General features: G+C 39.9%; 4 protein-coding genes and 1 long non-coding RNA gene across 5 annotated transcripts; 1 reads left to right on the forward strand and 4 right to left on the reverse strand.

The window, feature by feature from the left end:
* The first annotated feature begins 2,335 nt into the window (after positions 1 to 2,335).
* LOC146475643 (uncharacterized) lies at positions 2,336 to 3,508 on the forward strand. Its single transcript, XM_085115995.1, has 3 exons — positions 2,336 to 2,371; positions 2,523 to 2,593; positions 2,734 to 3,508. The coding sequence occupies exons 2-3, from the start codon at positions 2,541 to 2,543 to the stop codon at positions 3,506 to 3,508; spliced, it is 828 nt and encodes a 275-aa protein (XP_084972121.1). The 5' UTR covers positions 2,336 to 2,371; positions 2,523 to 2,540.
* A 934-nt stretch (positions 3,509 to 4,442) lies between these two features.
* On the reverse strand, positions 4,443 to 20,811 carry LOC146475644 (uncharacterized). The gene is made up of 2 exons (XM_085115991.1): positions 20,723 to 20,811; positions 4,443 to 5,554 (listed from the first exon to the last, which is right to left on the reverse strand). The coding sequence occupies exons 1-2, from the start codon at positions 20,809 to 20,811 to the stop codon at positions 4,567 to 4,569; spliced, it is 1,077 nt and encodes a 358-aa protein (XP_084972117.1). The 3' UTR covers positions 4,443 to 4,566.
* Positions 5,556 to 10,459, reverse strand: LOC146475645 (uncharacterized). The gene is made up of 5 exons (XM_085115956.1): positions 10,442 to 10,459; positions 10,086 to 10,197; positions 9,613 to 9,874; positions 9,203 to 9,485; positions 5,556 to 8,635 (listed from the first exon to the last, which is right to left on the reverse strand). Exons 4-5 carry the CDS (start codon positions 9,329 to 9,331, stop codon positions 7,295 to 7,297), a joined length of 1,470 nt encoding a protein of 489 aa, XP_084972082.1. The 5' UTR covers positions 9,332 to 9,485; positions 9,613 to 9,874; positions 10,086 to 10,197; positions 10,442 to 10,459; the 3' UTR covers positions 5,556 to 7,294.
* On the reverse strand, positions 10,092 to 15,040 carry LOC146475646 (uncharacterized). Its single transcript, XM_085115983.1, has 3 exons — positions 12,775 to 15,040; positions 12,423 to 12,616; positions 10,092 to 11,240 (listed from the first exon to the last, which is right to left on the reverse strand). The coding sequence occupies exons 1-3, from the start codon at positions 13,157 to 13,159 to the stop codon at positions 10,509 to 10,511; spliced, it is 1,311 nt and encodes a 436-aa protein (XP_084972109.1). The 5' UTR covers positions 13,160 to 15,040; the 3' UTR covers positions 10,092 to 10,508.
* LOC146475647 (uncharacterized) lies at positions 18,396 to 20,667 on the reverse strand. The gene is made up of 2 exons (XR_014865917.1): positions 20,271 to 20,667; positions 18,396 to 19,355 (listed from the first exon to the last, which is right to left on the reverse strand). It is a non-coding gene; the product is annotated as an uncharacterized LOC146475647 (long non-coding RNA).
* Positions 20,812 to 20,813: the final 2 nt, after the last annotated feature.

Below are 20,813 nucleotides of genomic sequence, written 5' to 3' on the forward strand. Positions count from 1 at the left end.
AAAATATATGCAGAATTTGAAGCTCAATAAAATATATTTCGCGTCATTTCTGGGGACTCATATCGATTGCTTGTATTGTTTACCGTCTAAAAAACGTTGTTAACGGAAAATATCCTGACTTAACTTAAAACTTAATTTTTTATAGAATTTTGAAATTTCCTTGCGATCGCAAAAATGTCTTGGGCCAAATGTGAGGCAATTTCGAAACGGTTTTTCTCAGAGGTGCGGCGTTCCTTTCCGAAAATTTCAAGATATATTTTAAGCCAAACATCTGTTCTCCCAAAATCAGCAAACTCTAACTTGAGCCATTAAAATGCGTTTGCATGAGCCACGCTCGAAGTCAAAGATTACTCGGTATTTTTGCTAATAAAGTTCCACAGCAGGTTTTTCTTTATTTCATCTTCTTCTTCTTTTTTTGTTTTTTATTTTGGGTTTTTGGATAAGCTCGATGAAACTATCTTAACTCTCCGAGGTAGAACTTCCCTGGAAGATTTAGTTGAGTGTCGCTTTGGGCAGGAATAACATCAAATTGGTGTTAGCTCACACTTGATTTGATAAAGCGTGACATGTCACGGTAAATGGCAATTTTGTCAAACGTCATCATAAACAGAACACATTTCCCCCTTCTTTTAACATTTCCATTTTAAACTTGGTAACAGCAAGCTTTTCCCTGATACTAGATGAAGTCTTGGAGTCAGTCTGTTGTCGATAATTGTTAACTAAAATAAAAACAGCAACAAATACCTGTGAAACTTGCCACGGCAAGAGAAGCTTGATGACCGAACCTCCGGTATGTTCGTTACATAAAAGACAATTGAAAGAACAACTAATCTTTCTTCTGTAATGCGTTGGGTTCCACCATGGATCTGAAGTGCTCTTTCTGGTCTGTGGATTCGTCTTGCTATCCTGTACACGAGATATTGAATCGCATTTCGTCAGTCCTGGTTTGGGAAGCAAGCGTGGCGCGATGGGTTCAAAGATCTCCGAAGCCGATTTGATTCTCAACAGAGCAGGTAAATTTGATGTCCCTGGAGACGAGAAGAGAGGAATGGCTGTTTGCCCCAGACATCGCAGGAACCTTACAACAGACTGGACCAGCCAAAAACGGACTATGTGTTGCCACCCAAGTCATATTAAAGGGACAACGAAAGCCGGGGTAATACAAAAACCAACCCGACGAGTAAATGCCAAGATGCCACAAGGTATTTTTGAGCTGCATAACGCTGTTGTTCCCATCGGTTCAGGTTCGTTTTATGTTAACTGACAGACTGCATACAAGACTCATTTAAAAAACATAAACAACATAGTACTTACGGCCATGGGAACCGAACGCGAAGTTTGGCACATTTCTTTTGTTTACATTTGTTCCGCGGAGTCGTAATGCCGCCTCAAATTAGTCGTATCACAGCGAAACCAATCTTAACCTCCCATGCTAGCTATTATTTTTGGATATAGTTTAAAAACAGCTTTTAGTTGGAATTTGGAATAAAGGCGGAAAACATTCTACCTCATTAAAGTGTTTCTCAAATATATATTCAATATTTCATATTCATCAGAAGAAACTAGTTTTGTTTTATACCAAAAATACATTCCTTTAAAAAAAAATGACAGCAGGATTGGCATGAGCTTTCTTCTGATGGATATGAAATATTGAATATATATTTGAGAAACACTTTAATGAGGTAGGATGTTTCCCGCCTTTATTCCAAATTCCAACTAAAAGCTGTTTTTAAACTATATCAAAATACAAACGCTAGCATGGAAGGTTAAGATTGGTTGCCCTGTGATACGACTAATTTGAGGCGGCATTACGACTCCGCGGAACAAATGTGCTAAACTTCGCGTTCGGTTCCCACGGCCGTAAATGCTATGTTGTTTATATTTTTTAAATGACTCTAGTATGCAGTCAGTCAGTTAACATAAAACGAACCTGAACCGATGGGAACAACTGGAACAACAGCGTTATGCAGCTCAAAATGCCTTGTGACATCGTCCCTTTAGATATGACTTGGATGGCAACACATAGTCCGTTTTCGGCTGGTCCAGTCTGTTGTAAGGTTCTTGCGATGTCTGGGGCAAGCAGTCATTTATCTCTTCTCATCTTCATGGACATCAAATTTACCTGCTCTGTTGAGAATCAAATCGGCTTCGGAGATCTTTGAACCCGTCGCGCCACGCTTTCTTCCCAAACCAAGACTGACGAGATGCGATTCAATAGTGACTTTACGAACCAGAACGCAATGCAGCCTGAAACGTCACCGGAAGTAATTTGGTCACCAAGTGCTTCACTGCGCATGCTTGGCGCTGAATCACAGCGCGTCTTCTTCACGTTCAGAACACGAGGTTTGAACTTGCAGCGTTTCCAGAAAACGTAAGTAGTTACTGCTGAATTTGACCTAGAATTCAATTTACTTTTTCTACCTGATAAGCAAAGCTGTTTTCCTAAGTCCATGAAAATGTTCCGAAATGTTACTTATTGCAACAAATACCAAACAAACATTTTAATTTGCCATTTACTGTAGGTCAATTTTTTTACCGTTATGATCAATGAACAAGACCCGCCGAGTTCGATAACAAAGTCGAAAGCTGGCAAGTAAGTCTAATTTTTGTTTATTAGAAGATTCAATTGCCCGGTCTGCTTAACTATAAGATTAAAGTGAGTTTAAACTTTATGTTTATGTTCTTCATTGAAAAAAAAAAACTAAAACAGATTGGGGTTTTTCTTTCACGCAGTAATGTGATGTACTGGACAAGCGAGCACGATGTCCTGTTATGCAGAGAGGTTGTTTCCGAGAATCCGTACAAAACAAGAAAAGGTTCGTCGCAAAGAAGCGAAATTTGGGATAGAATAGCCAACACTTTGAATACCTGTCCCAAGCCTGTCTTTGCTGTGGATAAACGGTCCGTAAGGGATCATGTGGGTATTTTAATAAACCGAATCAAAAAGAAACTGAGAGCTGAGGAAAGGAGCTCGGGCATCGCGCCGCCTGAGCCCACAGAACTTGAAAGCTTGGTGGAAGAAATTTTGGCGCTCGAAGAAACAGCGGATGCAGAAATGAAAGAGGACGACGAAAGTGTGAAAGGAAAGGCTGAAAAAGAGAAGGCAAAGGCCACAGATATGAGACTTAAAGCACTTGAGAAAGTGTCGGAGACGATGAAGAGACACTCAGGCGAAAATGATCAGGAAAAAGTAAAGAAACGAGAACGGAGAAGTGGCAGTGAGACCATGTTATTCCTGTCCCAAAAAGCGGAAAAAGACCAGGAACTTAAACTTGAGGAACTCCAGCTGAAAAAGGAGCAACACGATTTGGATGCAAAACGTCTACAGGCGAGCATTGACCAGCAACGCCAATTTCAGCAACAACAAAGTGAAATGATGCGGCTGATGCAAGAACAACAACAGCAGCAGCAGCAGCAACTCTTGGCATCACAACAAGTGATGTTGAGGCAGCAACAAGATCAAACTAAAGCACTGATGAGTTTCTTAGAAAAATTTGTGAACAAATAGTCACCTAATTCACTTAAAGTTCACCCGTGTTGCTGGTAACTGTCGTTTGATTTTGAACTGTGCAATTACAAACCAGTTTGTATATTTTATTAACTTTTGTCCATGTTTTGACAAGAGTCACGACCAACGTTTTCTGTCAGCGATCAGAGTTTGTATTTCAACAGTGGCACCGCATTTTTCTTGTGCGGAGGAGCCCGCCTTTCGTTATTTTCTTTAATTATTGTTATCTCATTGGATGGCAGACTCGTTGCATTAAAATTGCTCTTTATGTTTTTGACATATTAGAAATATTTTCTGGCTAGAATAGTTGAATAATTTGTTTGAAAATTTGTATTCTGGTTCCTAAACTGCAATAAAATTCACAATTTTCAGTCTGCTATGAAAGCAACTACTGATACTTTATGTATTCGAAAACAGATTTTAAGCAACTCCCTGGGATAAAAAGGCTCGGGAATCTAGAAGAGGGAGTATGTTGAGGGGCTGATGAGGCAAACCTTATCCCAAGAATAACTGCAGGCCAAATATTAAGCTCATATTTTTTAACAGTACTCTTTACTAAAATCAATGGAAATTTTACAATCCAATCAAGTTGTATTTAAAAAATTGTGAGTCTTTTCAGCCCCAAGGCTCTGGTCATTAATAACTAAAAAGCAGGGAAACGGGTGGGGGTGGGTGGTCCGCATGTTGGCGTAACAATTTTATGTTACTGCATTAGACTCGATATATTTTTCTCTGACTTGGAAACTGATAAAACTACTTGTTCATTATTTTTCTCCTTCCCCGTTGTGTTATAATGACCACAGTACAAATCTATGGCTGTATAACCTTTTGAAAATGAGTAATAATTGCAGAATGCCCCCATTAAGGATCTTGAGTCTTGTGCACATACTCTTGGTAGTTTGGAAATGGGAATGCACTGTAACACAATGAAATTATCTGAAATTGGGGAGATTCCATTCTGCAATCTAGTCAAAAGAGAATTACGAACAAGTTAGTAGCTGAACACTGTTATATCCAAAGGTCATGAATTTGGTTCTCTCTCTGTTGTCTTCAGAAACCTAATTGAAATAGTCATTTATTAGGGGTGGATCTATTCCAAAAAACTTCGAAGTACTTGATTGATAAAGACAACTGTGAGCGTTTCTCAAGAGCGCACACACAATGTACATTTTACCAACAGGACTTAAGCCGATTTTTAAGTTTTTCTTGAAATCTAGGAATGCAAAGTAGTTCACAATGTCCCCAAATAGCCATTCTACCGAAACTCTGACTTGGCTCATGGCCTTATTGAACTGTTGCTCTGCTGGTGTCAAATGAGCGCCTTTGAAGGGTCCTTGTAAATGGATACGCAAAGGGTATGCGGGGTCGCCATAAACGCATAAGGGTGTCCCATCCGGTGCAAACGAGTACTGCGATAATTCTTGCAGAAGTCCTGAGTCGACCAGCATACCACTATCGTGTCTCCTGCCCTCGACTGGACCAAACAGACTTGCGATAAGCCCATTAGGCGCAACTACGGACTGAAATTTTATCCCATGCACCCTTTTGTGTCCGTTATAGAGAATTCTCTGGTTTTGATCTGGCTTACATAAGGGTCTCACTGTTCCATCTATGAAACCCCAACAGTTTTCAAGTGGAGCTCCTTTATCATGTATAGTGGCAGCAAAATGACTGAGACGGTCCCTGGAAAGCCATGGTTGATTTAAATTTGCGAGTAGGTGGCTATATTCATCGAAAATATAGTCCATTATTCGGTTTGTAATCATGCAGAGTTGTGGTACTGGTCTCCCGAATCGAGCTACCATATCTGCAAATCGACACAGATATGCAAAACGCTTCAACAACACACTTAAAGCCTCCATTCCGTCCACAAGAACGCCATTGGGGCATTTCATTATGTCTGGAATACCAAGAACTTCTTCGAGTAAATGAATATCGTTCTTAAAAAAGCGAAACTCAGCCTTACACTCATCATCTGTCAAAGAATCAAGATCGAAGCGACCATACTTCCAATAAGGAAATTCGAGATTTTCAGAGGAATTTAAGAGCATGTCCATGAGAGGACCAGGCAGTGGTGATACATGCCATCTCACCGATTTCAATGAAACTTGGCCAGATTGAAGGGCCTACCTAATAACTTCAAAAGCCAAAGTGGTTTGATATTTGGAATTATCCGGGGGGAGTTAGACCACCCCCCCTGCTTTTTTACAAAAATTCCCATAAAAATTACTCTAAAATAGGGTAAAGTGAGGGGCTCCTTAAGCTTGTAGAATTTCACCAATTCTATTGTGACTCCACATGAGCATAAGTACATCCTTCATGAGTTATGTGCAGGAGTCTCAGATTATTTGAATAATTACCTGTCAATCAATGCAAGTTAATAATTAACTAGGTAAAATAGCATAGCAAAGTATGGTGATTTTGTGTTCAAATATCTCCAATGGCAAAATTCCCCCCAAAAAGATACAACTATCACGGCTTAGTTGTACCTTTGGCCTAACCAAATCAACAAAAAAATTTTTGGGACCTGCTATTTTTAGCGCGTATGACAAGCTCAAACCCTGCACATCTTGCACGAGATTTTGGTTTAACGCAATCTAATAGTCACAGCAAAAAAACAGCTTGGGAGCGAATTTAAGCATCTCTCCCACTCATTTCTATTAGATGTGGATCGACTGATTCTCTCGTAGATCATATGATAATAATATTTGGAATTTTCATCAAAATTATGGAATAACTGGTTCTAGTAACAGTCGGAAATCGGCATGCTAAGTTGGTTTCATCTGATAGCGCGAGGAAATTGCTAGTTTTCGCTTCACAAGCCCAAACAAAATAACCACTCATAATCTTAGCATGATTTTAAAGACTTTTATTTCAGTATCTAGATTCAAAACAATTCGGATCTGAAACTTATTATCTTTAGTAAATAGCAGACAGTTGTTGACAAACGTCGAGTCAAACGTGACAGCATATAGAACGTTTTGAACTAGACGCCTCCTCAAAGTCACACGTACAGTTCTTATAAAGCTATAGAATGGAATAATGTCTTGGACAACACTACCAAAGGTTTGCATGTTTATATAAACATCAGAGTGGAAGCAAAGATACGAAAGCCTACTTACATTATACAAGCAAGACTTCAATCCGTTGAGCTGTTTACTTCCATAAGTGTGATCCGCCGACTTTCTATTTCGCGTGGTCTATTGCGTATATTTAAAGCTCAAACACTTCTCCATCTTAATAAAGCGTAGCTTCCTCGGGTCTCCCACTCAGAAAGCCTGTATCGACTGAATTTCGGGCTCACTTATACGAGTATTGACGTTTAGGTCGTACCGGTTAGTGTATGGCGTGACTAACACTGAGCCGCGTTGTTGGTCAGCGGAAAGACAGGTCGCGGGAGGAAGACGGAAAACGAAAACAACTGAACTCAACTGACATGTAGTAAATGCTACAATAACATTGTATCACAGTCAGCCAAAACTCACGTCAAGAAAGAGTGACTAAGAATTCATGATATTCAGTTCTCATTTTTGTGTACTCAGTGCAGCGTGACCTTTGAGAACACTGGTAAGACTTTGTATGGAGAGCCAAAATGTTGGAATAACCCCAGAACATATAAACATGCGTAGACGGTGAGCCCGTTTTATTAGTTTTACTGAATTAAAATTACTTTATTTAATGTTCAAAAGCTCCGATATGCTATTGCCAATAGTAAAGTATTCAGAATTTAGACAACCATCTTGGGTGCCCTGTGTATTACGATAGTAATATAATAGTTCGGCATTGCTACAGATCCAACTCGCGCCTGATCTGTTGCCTTGTCCGGATGACAGCGGTCTCTTCTGTTGAAATATCATCCTCCTCATCATCATCATCATCACTATGTGGAGGTGCTGGCGCTGTATCTCGAAGCAGTCTACCACTCTTATTGAGGATTGACAGCCTACTAAAATAGCGCGAAATTTGCGCAGTGGTCAACCACTCTTCCTTCTGGAATTTTTTCTTACCGCTATCATCGCGTAATCCCTTCATACGTGTTGCCACATCTGCCGGGTTAGCTTTGTGACCTGTCTCTTCTCCTTGCAGGAACACTTGGCGTAAATAGTTTCTTGCATTCTCGGAGAAAGGTACTGTACTTCTCGCCTTTTTGAGGGCCCATCCTTTTTCTGCAGGCGGCATGCTCGAATTGTCGGGCTGGTTGGCAGTGGATGCACCTGAGAAAGAAGGAACGCCTTGAACATAACCACCAGAAAGGGAAAGGCAGGTTTCAGCCCATTTTCGCTTGATCTGGTCATACTGTGTCTCGCGTTCAAGTTTTATTAAGTGCTTCCCCACATCGAGATGCTTCTGCAATGCAGAAAGTGACTGGTATACCTTGATACACCCTTCTTCGGGACATGCGAAGTGTATCTTGTCTTCATCTTCAGTATCCTCTTCACTAGGGGTAGCGGGTTCTGGCTGAGATGGTCTGGGCTCGACAGAAGATGATGGTAAGGGCCTCGCTGTCATGAACGTCCCCACTTCCACACTTGGTGTTCCAAATGGCAGTACCGTCTCAATATTCGTAGCCCCCTGTGGAGTACCAAACCTTGCAATCATAGCTGAGGGGAAGAACTTTCCAGGGCCAATGTTGTACGCCCGCCATGCCCTCAGCCCACCTCCTTCATAGCAAAAGTTGTTTAGGGCCTGTATACCTGTCATAGTATGTTTGTGCATTGTCTGTGACATGGTTTGAACCTTGCAGACTGACGCATAACACCCTTTCACTCCGCCATGTGACTCAATTGCCGCCTTCATATGAGCTGCTGTTTGCACATCGTTTCCCTCGTTAACAAAGCGCCTAATGTGACTCTTGACTGAGGCGATTCGACGATCACATATATCTTTTCCCGCCTGCGGCTCGCTGAAGTCATAGCGGGCTATTCTAACTCCGGTACGTTCTCCGAGGCTTGGTAAGGAGAGTATCAGGAAAGCGGTGTGATAACATCCTGCGTTATCCGACCTTAGAAAGGCTTCTGAAAGATGGGGCTTCAGTCCTTTAAGAGTCGTTAGCGTGTGCTCCAGGATAGATGCCACAGCAAACCAATTCTGAGTACACTCGTCAAATATGTGAATGAAGGTCCTTGTCTGAAAAAATAATTGTAAACACGACCCTATAATACTGTCACGATTGCGTACTTAGTGCCAAGATATATGCACACCAGAACCCTTTATGTATCAATTTTGATCGGATTAACCCTTCACCTGATACAGCGATTAGACAGTCGCCGGGGGATTCTGCTTGCGCTGACTTTCAAAGTTAAACTTTTTTTAAATTTGCGCAAATGAGTTGTAAGGCTTCGAGTGTTTTTGAAAAATTTTATGGCGTCATGTTATGGTCTATAAGAGTATAGGCCATAGAAAACTGCCGTCGATTTGTTTTTTTACAATAACATGGAAAAAGTACGAGAGGAATTGGCTATTTTTTTCGTTGAGAAAGCGCGCGCGTTACATCTGACGTCATTTTTATTGTCTGTACTCTTATAGACAATAGCAAAGAGCCAATCAGCGCGCGGGAATTTGGACAGTTATTGTATGTATGTATGTATGTATGTATGTATGTATGTATGTATGTATGTATGTATGTATGTATGTATGTATGTATGTATGTATGTATGTGGCATTTATTTGAGTAAATGACACGTAGAAAATCACCTCAATGTCGTTGCTAGCTTCATCTTTTGTGATTGCCACCGTCACATGCCACGGTTTTCCCTTTTTCCCAAACCAGTCTCTCTGGGTCTCTCTGAAACTGGTAGGGAGGAACTTCATCGCCCAGTCCATGACGAATAGTACTTGACTGACCGATAGATGGTCGACCACAAAGGATTTTGCAACATCTTGGTGAACAGCTCGGACGATGTGCGCCTTCCACTCTTCCAGCTTGGGTAGAGCACTCTCGACATTATAATTTAGCTCTTCTCGTCTGTCTGGATCACTGTGGAGTTGGAATTATTTAAAGAAAAAAGTCATATTGTTCTCTTTTTTACGAAAGTGGTGTTGATAGAGTACTGAACCACTCATGATCATACAAGAAGTAGTGAGATAAACTCTTCAATTATTACCTAAAGTCTACATCAGAGGAGGACACGGCTAACTGAACATCAACGATGACATTCCTCAGGTCGTCACAGCGATCACAGCAGATATTGTGTTGATGCTGGCATGTTCCGCAATGATCACTCTGTCCACTGCTGAGGGCATGTACGCTACAGTGGTCCGCACAGGGCTCCTCTTGACAAATATGGATCTTGAAATCTGACTTGAGATATTGTTTTGCTGCTTTTAGTCGACGTGTGATAGAACTTGAAGACTCGCTGTCGAGACCTGAGGAAATCAGACAGAAAATAAAGAAATACCAGTGAGTTAACAGTTTGTATCACAAGCCTCTGAATAGGGCGCGCTCAGAAAAGACATGAGATTGTTTTTAAGCGCCATATGACGTCATGATGGCATAGGCCATGATGATGCAAACCACAATGAAAAAAAAGGGAAAACACACAAACAATGAAATGTGCTACAACATAACTTAGCCTACCATGTTGGTGCAGCTGGTGAATGGTATCTTCAAGAGAAGTTAGCGCATCGACTCCGTCGGTTTGCGTGCTGTCTAGGCCAGCCAGTAATTTCTTTCGTGACGCGGCGCATATCTGTAACAGAAAGTCAAATCAAGTTTCTGAGATCAAGGATGTCAGTTACTTTCCTTTGCAGAATTATATTGCATATCTTATTATGTTTATGAATCATTTATCTTGGGTGTGTCGGCGCAAGAAATGTAAGGCTGTCATGCCGAACAATTGTATGTGCTGGAGTCAAGATGAGAAAAAAATTTAGACAATTCAATTACACAACCCTATTATAACTATTGCTAAACATAGTGACTGGAAGGCTAACCTTGATGATGCTAAACAATGTTGATCTTCTCATGGGTTCAAACCCAGACTCGGTGCAATATTTCAAGTCAGTACAGTTGAACTAGGCGAGACGAGATGACAGTGCGCACTACACTTGGGATTTCAATTCTTTCACCAGTTGATAACTTGAGATGTTTTGTTCCATATGCCACATCTTGGAGAAATGAGGGGCTGGATATAAAATCAAGAAAGTGGTCGACTTGAACCGGATCCAGTCGAGTCCTCTGCAGAGTTGGTGGATCGATGGCCTGACCAGGCTTGTTCTTGAAGGCATGCCTTCTTGCCTCATCGATCCTCCACTTTGTGAGGCCAGGAATGAGCTCTAGCAATTCTGTCTTTGAATAATCCCTGACAAAAAGGGACAATATTTGTTGTCTGTTGTACCAGGATCCCGCCTCTTCATAACATCTGACCAGTCTTGACACTAAGGTGCCCTCGCTTGCACTCGAAACCGATTGGATCGTCTCATTCTTGCCGCGCACCTGTTCAAACAGCCATGTGGAGTTGCCAGGGGCTATAGCGTCCAGTGCGACGGCCACTACCTGCTCAGCCTTCCGTCTGTAATATCGCTGTGTGGAGGCAGAGATAGTAAGTACATCAGACTTACACTGGGATCGCACAGGACTGACGCTCCTGTCTGATGTTCTTGTGAGGAATGTGTTTAGGTTCTGAAGCTTCTGCTCAACCTGGGGCGTTGGCTGCCATTCTTGCGAGGTCTCAGCGTCCCGCGCTGACCCTTGAGACGACAGGGAGAACACATCAGAGTTGTGTTCACCGGGCTGAAAATAACAAAAAACTTGAGTATTTAATAATGTTCCTACAATAAACAAAAAATAGCGTTATGGGGAATCTCTGGTTAATACAAGAACAATGTCTTGTGCTACGAGGGCTAGGCGGTGGTAGTAATTCTAACACAAATATACAGACAGAACCTAAATCCCTAGCAAAACTAAATTACAGACATTTGACCAAAATAAATTTCCGCCATTACGGACTCTCGCTATTAAGGACACTAACTCGGGGTCCCGAGGATGTCCGCAATAAAGGAGTTGACTGTCGTGGAGATCGGGACGAAGTAGCTGTGAGCGAATAATAAAGCGAGGAAACTGGGGAGAGAAGGCGAATCCCTGCCCCTTCACGTTTTGTAGTGCTCGCAATATTATTCGTTCACCAGCAAGGCTAGCAACAATTTGTCAACAGCCAGTGAGTAGCCTGTAGCACAGGCGTTGTTTTTTGGCGTTTTTCAGGCGAGTAGAGGCAAGCGCGAGACGAGCGCAGAGCGCGAGTCACGCGCGAAGGGAGGGGCGCGAAAAAAAACAATAATGAAAAAGAGGTTTCGCGCCCCTACCATTGCGCGTCATTCGCGCCCCCGTTCGTCTCGTACTTGCCTTCGCTAGCCTGAAAAAAAAAAGCAAAAGCTAAATAAATAAATAAATAAATAAATAAATAAATAAATAAATAAATAAATAACGCCTGTTCTGCAGGCTTGCCAGTGAGTAATAATCAAAGCAATGTGATACCACGATAAAAAATGCCTGCAAGTGTCCGGTAGGGGTGGGGGACTCCCATATAAAAGTTACGGGGGTGATCGTCCGAAATTTAAAAAAAAAAAACTTTATAGGTACCAGAATTCTGTTTTGTGGGCGTGGTTCCAACAATTTATTACCCATATAAACAAGACTTAACTCTAAATCAATATACTAAGTGACAGTTGACTGACATTAACTCACTCTTTCTCGGCTCAATAATCTAAAAGGTACCACAATACATCTCAATTCGCTTTAGATTTCAGCACCCTAAGGAGTACCAAGCCACTGCACGAATTCTAATCACTTGGTTGAAACTGAACACACGCATTCCGCATTTCAAACATAAGAAATTTTCTAAGATCGTTTCCATTTGCAAAAGACCAAAGCGTTGCGACAACAAGATAAAAAAGTAGCTGATGGAGTACACAATACCTCGCTTGATGTTTCCTCCGGCGGTAACTGAAATCGCACGTGCGCTTGCGGCTCGGCAACCGCGCTGTCAGCCAGTTCCATAGGCAGGTCTGCTGAGATTTGCTCCTCTCTCTGCTCCTGGCGCAGCGGAATGTTTGGAGAGAGCTGTAACTTGATGGCGGCTTGGTGTTTACCACGGCAAGTTCTACAGATACCTGTGTTCGCATAGAAAATGACAAAATATATGAATTATTTGTTAGGCGGATTCCCACCCCCTTCCTCTTTCAACAGTGGCTGGTAATCCTCAAATTCTATAACTTTTGAAAACAAATGAGACTAAAAATTCAAAGGATAATGAAACAAAGCACATTACCTGCTCCAACAGGGACCACTAAATTCCACTTTCTCTTGATTTCTTTAGACATTCGCAGGTTAATGCCCCTCTCCCGTTTTCCCTTTCGATTGCCATGGAGTGGATGCTGGCATTTTATCGACGTCCAGAACTTGACACCTAATTCATCGCGGTGCTTTGGACAAATTGTAAAGTCACGGCCGTCTTCACCGAACAATCCCACACGTGCAAGAATGAGTTCTTTCTCGGACGAGACACAACATTTTGCTACCGAGATTTGTCTGAGATGGGCAGTGATATCTCTGGAACAAGAGCTCAGAGGAAGAAGCTCATTACCTTGACTTCGGTTTGAAATATTGCAATGAGAATCACAGAGCAATGCAAATGAACATGCAAGTTGAGACATTGTCTACACAGCGTAAGGTGTACGTGGGAAATGTCTTTAATGTTACACAAAGTTCCCACTAACATGTAATTAATGATAGTGACGCAAGTGGTATGGGAATGCAGATGCTGCATAATTTCTGTGAACGAAGACTTGATAATTTGAAATCATGTTGTTTTAGAATGATAGCAGAAAAAGCAGAAAAATTTGACTGATTGGACTCTTACTTCGGGGATTTCTGTTTGTGCATTTGGAAAAGAGAATTCTGTGAAGAACTAAATTTCAGTCGGAATCTATAACTGCAAAATATAAACTAAAAAAGTCAATTATCATATCAGACGGAGTTAAAGATATATAATAAGTACTGCCGGTCATCTTTGAGTTAGTTCACACTTGCTTTGAGCTGTATAATGGATCAATTTCTACTGTCTCGGAAACAACTATGAAAAGCTGAAGGGAATTTTTGCAAGATAGCACATTCCAATGTAAACACCAAGAAATTCCCCAGGGAAATTTCACTGTAGCTTGTGTTTACGTTGCGCATGAAAAAATCACGTATGACTGACAAGGTATATCTTATGTACAGACACGTATAACGAGCAAACGAAGTAGTCAATAGTTCTCATATATCTCCTCAGTTTCTTTTGATTTAAATAGAAGCTAATAGATACGATCTGTTCACCTATTCCATTTGCAGAAAAAAAAATAATTCATGCTCCACCGGGATCCCTGTGTCCGCTGACCGTCAATGAGGCTCGGAGCTAGTCACGCAATACACTATTGATCCATCGTGTTCCCAAGTTCATGTTTGTATTTCGCCCAAAATACACGCATTGCAGGTTTTCTGAGTGAGAAAGACAAGGGATCTGTGCTATAGTGACATGGAGAGGTATTTGAAGTTTAAATATACGCGATAGACTACACGAAATAGAAAGTCGTCGGATCACGCTTGTTATGGAAGTAAACAGCTCAACGGATTGAAGTTTTGCTTGTAAAATGTAAGTAAAGCTTTCGTATCTTTGGCTTCTACTCTGATTTAAAGACTCAAATCTTCAGTATCGCTCGGTGTCCAAGGGAAATGATTTTCTCTTGATAGGATAGTAAGATATGTGTTGACTTTGAGGCGGCGTCTAGTTTAAAACGTTACAAAATGCTGTTACGTTTTACCCGTTTGTCAACAAAAACTGTGTCTGCTATTTAGTAAAGTGTAACTTTGAGATGCGAATGGTTTTGAACCTGAATGCTAAAATTAAAGTCTTTAAAATCATGCTAAGATTATGAGTGGTTATTTTGTTTGGAATGTGGAAGCGAAAACTAGCAGTTACCTCGCGCTATCAGATGAAACCAACCTAGCATGCCGATTTCCGACTGTTACTAGAACCAGTTATTCCATAATTTTGATGAAAATTCCAAATATTATTATCATATGATCTACGAGAGAATCAGTAGATCCACATCTAATAGAAATGAGTGGGATAGACGCTTAAATTCGCTCCCAAGTTTTTTTTTTTGCTGTGACTATTAGATTGCGTTAAACCAAAATCTCGTGCAAGATGTGCAGGGTTTGAGCTTGTCATACGCGCTAAAAATAGCAGGTCCCAAAAATTTTTTTATTGATTTGGTTAGGCCAAAGGTAGAACTGAACCGTGATAGTTGTATCTTTTTGGGGGGAATTTTGCCATTGGAGATATTTGGCCACAAAATCACCATACTTTGCTATGCTATTTTACCTAGTTAATTATTAACTTGCATTGATTGACAGGTAATTATTCAAATAATCTGAGACTCCTGCACATAACTCATGAAGGATGTACTTATGCTCATGTGGAGTCACAATAGAATTGGTGAAATTCTACAAGCTTAAGGAGCCCCTCACTTTACCCTATCTTAGAGTAATTTTTATGGGAATTTTTGTAAAAAAGCAGGGGGGGTGATCTAACTCCCCCCGGATAATTCCAAATATCAAACCACTTTGACTTTTGAAGTTATTAGGTAGGCCCTTCAATCTGGCCAAGTTTCATTGAAATCGGTGAGATGGCATGTATCACCATAATCTCGTACCCAGATCTCCCACGGTCAGGCGGAGGGGAGATCTGGTAAAGTTCGATTTGAGGCCTGGAATACGGGCCTGCCCATCATCCTTTGTCCACCGCGTGCTGCTCGTAACTGTGATCATTCCTGGTGAGGTTTTCGCTTTCGAGGGTGCTCTTCGGAACGTACTTCGGTCGAGAGGACAACAAAAAGTTGAAACTTAAACCAAAACGAAAAAGGCAGCAGGAGAGATTGCAATCAGCAAGCGCGGTAAATCACTTTTTTACTAAGATTAGTTCCTACCCTTTGTGACCATCTAGACCATCTTTGTAATGAAAACTGTTCCAAGAACAAATCCATCGTAATTGTGCTTTCTCCACTCAAGATCAACGTGCTTATCGACGATCAATTAAAAAGACTTTAGTCAACCGGAGTTAGCTGTACCAGTTTTCGCCTTAGATGGTAACTGTATTGAAGATACTGTAATTTACAGGCAGGGAAATGTCACATAATTTTTGTGCACCCTAAGGTATAAAAGGTAGCAACAGACAGTGCAGAGAGTTTTTGTTGTCGAAGCTTTAGCAGAAAAATTTTGTGGTCGTTGTTGTAGATGAGGCACAATAGAGTTACTGATTGGCATCTTGGTGTTAAATTTCGCATTGGAAAGTCAAATGGTTCATGTCATATTTTCATTTGCAAAGTTTCAGAAATTGTGGTCTACCAGTGATACGTAAAAATTATTTCTTCTCTTTGTAGTCTTTCAGCTGATTTGGTCACACAAATTCTCCTTCTTCCATAAGTTAATGGTTTAAATTTCCAAACCAAATGGATTGTGTAAATGCGGCAGGTTTCTTTTACAGGCCAAAGGACACAACTCAAGGTCACTGTAATAATATAATTTTATATGAACCAGCTAAACAGGGCCTCCTCCTACCTACAACAACTGCCCACTCCTATAACACCAGAAATTCTGCCAAGCTTAATTTCCACCGACCACAAGTTAGAACTAACATAGGCAAATTTACTTTTAAGTACTCTGCTTCTGTCATATGGGAAACTGTCCCCATGGCATTGAAAAAAACAAAAACTTTTAACAGGTTTAAGAAACTTTATAAGGCCCACCTGATCTCTTGTCAATCAAATAATATATGTTCTGTTTAATGATCAAATATAATAGTATGTAACTATCTAATGATAATAATAGAGTTAATAATAATAATAATAATAATAACAATAATAATAATTGTCTGCTTATATTTTGATCTTTGTTGTCGCTGCTGTTGCTGCTGATGATGTGTTGTCCTTTTCCTTTCTTTTTGTTTGTCGTTGTTGCTGTTTGTTTGTTTGTATGTTGTTTTTTTGCTTTTTTTTTTGTTTTTATTTATTTATTGTTTTGTTCTTCTTCTTAAGCTTGTCCTGTTTAGATTTCTTGCTCGGTTCAGTATATCTCGAACATACCTTAATTTACACAAATGTAATTCTCTCTTGTACATCCTAGGCTCTACAAACATTTCCTACATTTTCTAATATCTCAATAAAGCTCAGTGTCATTTCTTTGTTTACTTAAAAGTAGGTGGTGGTCAGCTAGAAAGCCTTTGCTTCTTTGACCACCACACACATTTTATAATTTGTACTGTATTTATTTTTATCTTGTAATCATTTGTTGTAATACTTTCCTTTCTATGTTAATGTTGTGTAAATAGTGTGAAATAAATGAACCATGAACCATCCTAGCCCTAACACCATGCTACTGTCTTGGTTATATACCAGCAAACCAGAAAGACCTGTCCGTGTAAATGGTAGGCGCCCAATTATGTCCAACATTAAAATACCGAGTACACCCTTGCTGTTTAAAAGGGGGTTTTTTATTCTCAAAAATGGAAGTTTGAATTTCTTTTGGGAAATGGAGGTACCACATCTGGATTTGGGATCTGAAGAATGTTTGGTTACTTGCAACATGTGAGCAAACAGAGCAAGTCCCTATGAGTTTCCCATTAGAGTTTTATTTGGTAGTGATGAGCTTTCCTTTTCAGTGGTTCTTGATTCAATTTTATCACATAACACTTGAAAAGTTTTCACCTGAAATTTATGTTAAGTTTAGGGGACATGCCCCCTCGACTGCTTCTTTGATGACAAGTTAATAAAGGTTATAATTTTACACATAGGAGTCCACAGACTCGAAAATTAGAACCACATAATACACAAGTCCAATAATATTTGACTCTTGATATGAAGAACAAAGGTCATTATCTGCATTTGATTTGCAAGGCACAATGAGCTGCTTAAATAATCATTGTTGTACTGAGCATTGCATTATTTGTACATGCATAGAGGATGATACACTAAGAATAATACAAGGTTCTTTATGTCCAAAGTAGCTATCTTGGTGCTTGGGCACTCACCTCTGATGGGATCCTTGATTTCAGCAACAAAAAAAAAATAATAACAATAATAATAGGAAGGTGTGAAGGTCTTTTGGGCTCATAAAAGTAGCAAATGCCAGATAAATAGAAAACAAATAAAAAATATATTTCCACTATTTGTTTTCCTGTGCATGTCTGTGTGTTCTAATGAACTGTCACCCATTTCTGCAGCAAAACAACAGCTTTCACAGTAAGCTGATCTTCAGTAACCATGAATTCCTAAGTATTCCTTAACCATGGCCTTCCATAGCCAGGAAACAACATTTAATCAAACTGTCAGACACAAACCCACTGCAGAGAAGTGGTGGGGAAAAGAAACTTTGAAAACAGTGTCTGTCTTGGATGAAAATTCCTTGTTGATGCCAATTCCTTGAGCAAAAAAAATTTTCTTGTATTGATATTTGCACCCATGTCAGGTCCTAACTTTTCTTAATATTAAGACCAGCAACACAAAATTATGTTCAAGGACTTTTCACACAAGTACACAAAAAATATCAGAACAGTGAACCTTGAACCTTGAATCCCAGTAGTGATCAGTATCAAAATTTCTCCTAATATTTATCAATACACAATCAAGGAGAGGTCATGAGATCACCAGTGGTGAAATTTCTTGATATTTCAACAACCTCCCTATAATGCTACTATGAAAAATGGACATGTAGAGACCAGTAAGGAGAAACTGTATGTTGACACTGAGGCTTAAAGGTTAAAAGCTAATAAATACAGAGCCATATTGTTGGTGATTATCGCAGCTTCTTTTATGCTTCGTCCTTCCACCACCCCATGCGTCAAAAAGGGCTTAGTTACTTGAGAATCCCTTTTTATTCAGCCTTCTCATTATCCATTTTCTGGTAATTATATTGTCTTATTCTAATGGAAAGAATAACAACATCCCAGTGAATGACTACAGTTTTTTCTTAATTAATTGCATCTTTGTTCAGGGGGCACAACTTCAGAGTACAGCAAACGAGGAACACTTTCCTCAGTATTCCCTACAGCAAAGATTGTTGTCATGACAACAACAGCAACAGAAAAACAACCAAACTACAATCATACAAAGTTTGAATATGAAAGATTTATGGAGTACTACAAAGGCCCTCCTATCTTAACACAAAGTAATGTTGACCAGTTTGATTACATATTTTCGCCCATAGCAGATGAACTTATCACCACCAATGTCAAAAATTAAGCCTGTCAGCCTATTATTTACTCATCATTAGTACTGTGTGGATTTGGGGGTGCCTTTTTGGGTGGAAAGCTTGGGGATCACCAGTTCTACCTTACTCCCCAAATTCCTCAAAATGCACTTTTGGCTCAGTCTCATTCTCTTATACAGACTGACAATGAATATTATTTGCCACAATCTTTGGGAATGGGGTTTGATTCTCGATGTGTTGAAAGGATAATAATTTATTTATTTTGGTCTTCCGCAAACCATGGAAAGTTTTTTCCAAGAAAGTGGAAGAGATGGGAAGCCTGCTACATCAAAACTTTACTTTAACAACAATCATATTGGTGCAAATATTGAAGAAATGCAACCCATCATGACAGATTAGTGTAAATACCCCAGAAATCTGTGCAGGGGAAAATTTTTGCTTATAACCACTTTGGTTTTGGCTTTTGTGTGAGAAATGCAGCTGTTGTGATATCTGTTGTCCGAAATGACTGTCATTGCTCTTAATTATGTGTTGAGCTGTGTCCAGCTGTTTTAGCCCTTGAAGATATTCACATCACTGATAGGAACTTTAGGAACTTGCTTCTCCCTAGAAATCAGGTGGAAGAAATTAAGGCAGAGTTTACAAGAAATAAAGGAGAAACTGAGGCCAGTAAATTATAACTATTTGTATCAGAGAATGTGCTAAGGATTAACAATGGAAGTAGTAAATGAAGTGTGTTTAGTACTTCAAGGACTCCATACTAATGATAAAATAATGGAGAAATTCCCCTATCTTGAAGAAAAGAACAATGGCAAAAAGATTCTAAAAACTATAAGTGATGTCAAATCCAAAGAGGCATGTCCTCCTTTTAAAACTACTTCTTTTCTAAAGCCTATCACAAGCATAGACCTGCAAAACATTAGGTGGTGCAGACATGTAAACCAATGTCCCCATTTTTATTTTAGAGGAAGGCTAGTTTTATATTTTGGATCCAAATTTTTTTTAACTCAGTAGGTGGGAGAGAGGGGATAAAATTAAACTAACTACACTTACATAAAGAGCCCTAATCGGTTCAGACAAGGTGTTCTCTGTTGTAGTACGGGTTTCATTACTATTATTTTGGCGGTCATAAGTCGGACATTTTTCATTTCTCTTAGCTGAGGGGTGGGAGGGATATTGATCTCACCAGCAGATGAATAATAATATTGTGTGGACACTCTATCAATTTCTCCAAAGTCCTATGAGAGATGTTGTATGGATCTTGAAGGAATAAGCACACTGGTCTGAAAGGACTAATATTATATTATGAAGTCTCTTACTCAAAGTCCAGTTAAATTTATAGAAGGAAAATAGTCTTTTAGCAGAAGACAAAAACTGAAAATATGCTAGCAAATGCGGCGCGCGTGTTCAGGAACTCAAGGTAAAGTATTTTGGGGAAATTAATTTGCGTTTACTAAATAAATAATCATTTAAAAAAAATCATTTTTTGTCAAGAAATACCAAAAAAAATATATGACCTACCTCCATTTTATCCCCAAAAGTAAGCAAGCTTATATCCATCGAGTTAGAAACTTGTGTAATTTGGCAAGGCCGTTTGAACGTTACTGCAAACTCTTTTCGGCTAAAGTCGCTGTTGTCTTCCGAAAAAACAATTTCTCACTGTTCTCTCCCCACACAAAGGGCATGTATGTATTAAAACGTCGCATGACAATCTTAATCGGAGCGAAAACTTTTCCGTGTTTTTGTTTCTTCCTGTTTCTTCCCCGAACTGAGCGAAAACCAAACACAGAAGGAAAGAGCCAATCACAGAGCAGATTAGAATGAGGCATTCTTAATTCTGGTAACCAACCAGAAATGGCGTTATATCGAACTTTACCAGATCTCACATTTCGACATTCCCGAACCGACGACTGAGATCGGGGTACGAGATTAGTATCACCACTGCCTGGTCCTCTCATGGACATGCTCTTAAATCGTACAACAGGGCAAACTCTGTATCATCAATGCTTCCATCTTGATAGGCAAACAATAAAGCTTCCCTTGCCTCTCTGAATGTTGCCATAT

The sequence above is a fragment of the Pavona decussata genome, unplaced genomic scaffold (genome assembly GCF_977016875.1).
Source record: "Pavona decussata unplaced genomic scaffold, jaPavDecu1.1 SCAFFOLD_84, whole genome shotgun sequence".
In the NCBI taxonomy this organism is placed as follows: domain Eukaryota; kingdom Metazoa; phylum Cnidaria; class Anthozoa; order Scleractinia; family Agariciidae; genus Pavona; species Pavona decussata.

What these genes read in the sequence shown, in the direction of transcription:
- LOC146475646 (XM_085115983.1), bottom strand. Translation starts at nt 13,159, where the DNA reads ATGTCTCAACTTGCATGTTCATTTGCATTGCTCTGTGATTCTCATTGC. An exon ending in AGTGGTCCCTGTTGGAGCAG is followed by an intron (nt 12,617 to 12,774) that starts GTAATGTGCTTT and finishes ATGCGAACACAG; the next exon opens with GTATCTGTAGAACTTGCCGT. An exon ending in CGGAGGAAACATCAAGCGAG is followed by an intron (nt 11,241 to 12,422) that starts GTATTGTGTACT and finishes TGTTATTTTCAG; the next exon opens with CCCGGTGAACACAACTCTGA.
- LOC146475643 (XM_085115995.1), top strand. Translation starts at nt 2,541, where the DNA reads ATGATCAATGAACAAGACCCGCCGAGTTCGATAACAAAGTCGAAAGCT. An exon ending in ACAAAGTCGAAAGCTGGCAA is followed by an intron (nt 2,594 to 2,733) that starts GTAAGTCTAATT and finishes TCTTTCACGCAG; the next exon opens with TAATGTGATGTACTGGACAA.
- LOC146475644 (XM_085115991.1), bottom strand. Translation starts at nt 20,811, where the DNA reads ATGGCAACATTCAGAGAGGCAAGGGAAGCTTTATTGTTTGCCTATCAA. An exon ending in GAGTTTGCCCTGTTGTACGA is followed by an intron (nt 5,555 to 20,722) that starts TTTAAGAGCATG and finishes CATGGACATGCT; the next exon opens with CTTAAATTCCTCTGAAAATC.
- LOC146475645 (XM_085115956.1), bottom strand. Translation starts at nt 9,331, where the DNA reads ATGGACTGGGCGATGAAGTTCCTCCCTACCAGTTTCAGAGAGACCCAG. An exon ending in AAGCTAGCAACGACATTGAG is followed by an intron (nt 8,636 to 9,202) that starts GTGATTTTCTAC and finishes TTATTTTTTCAG; the next exon opens with ACAAGGACCTTCATTCACAT.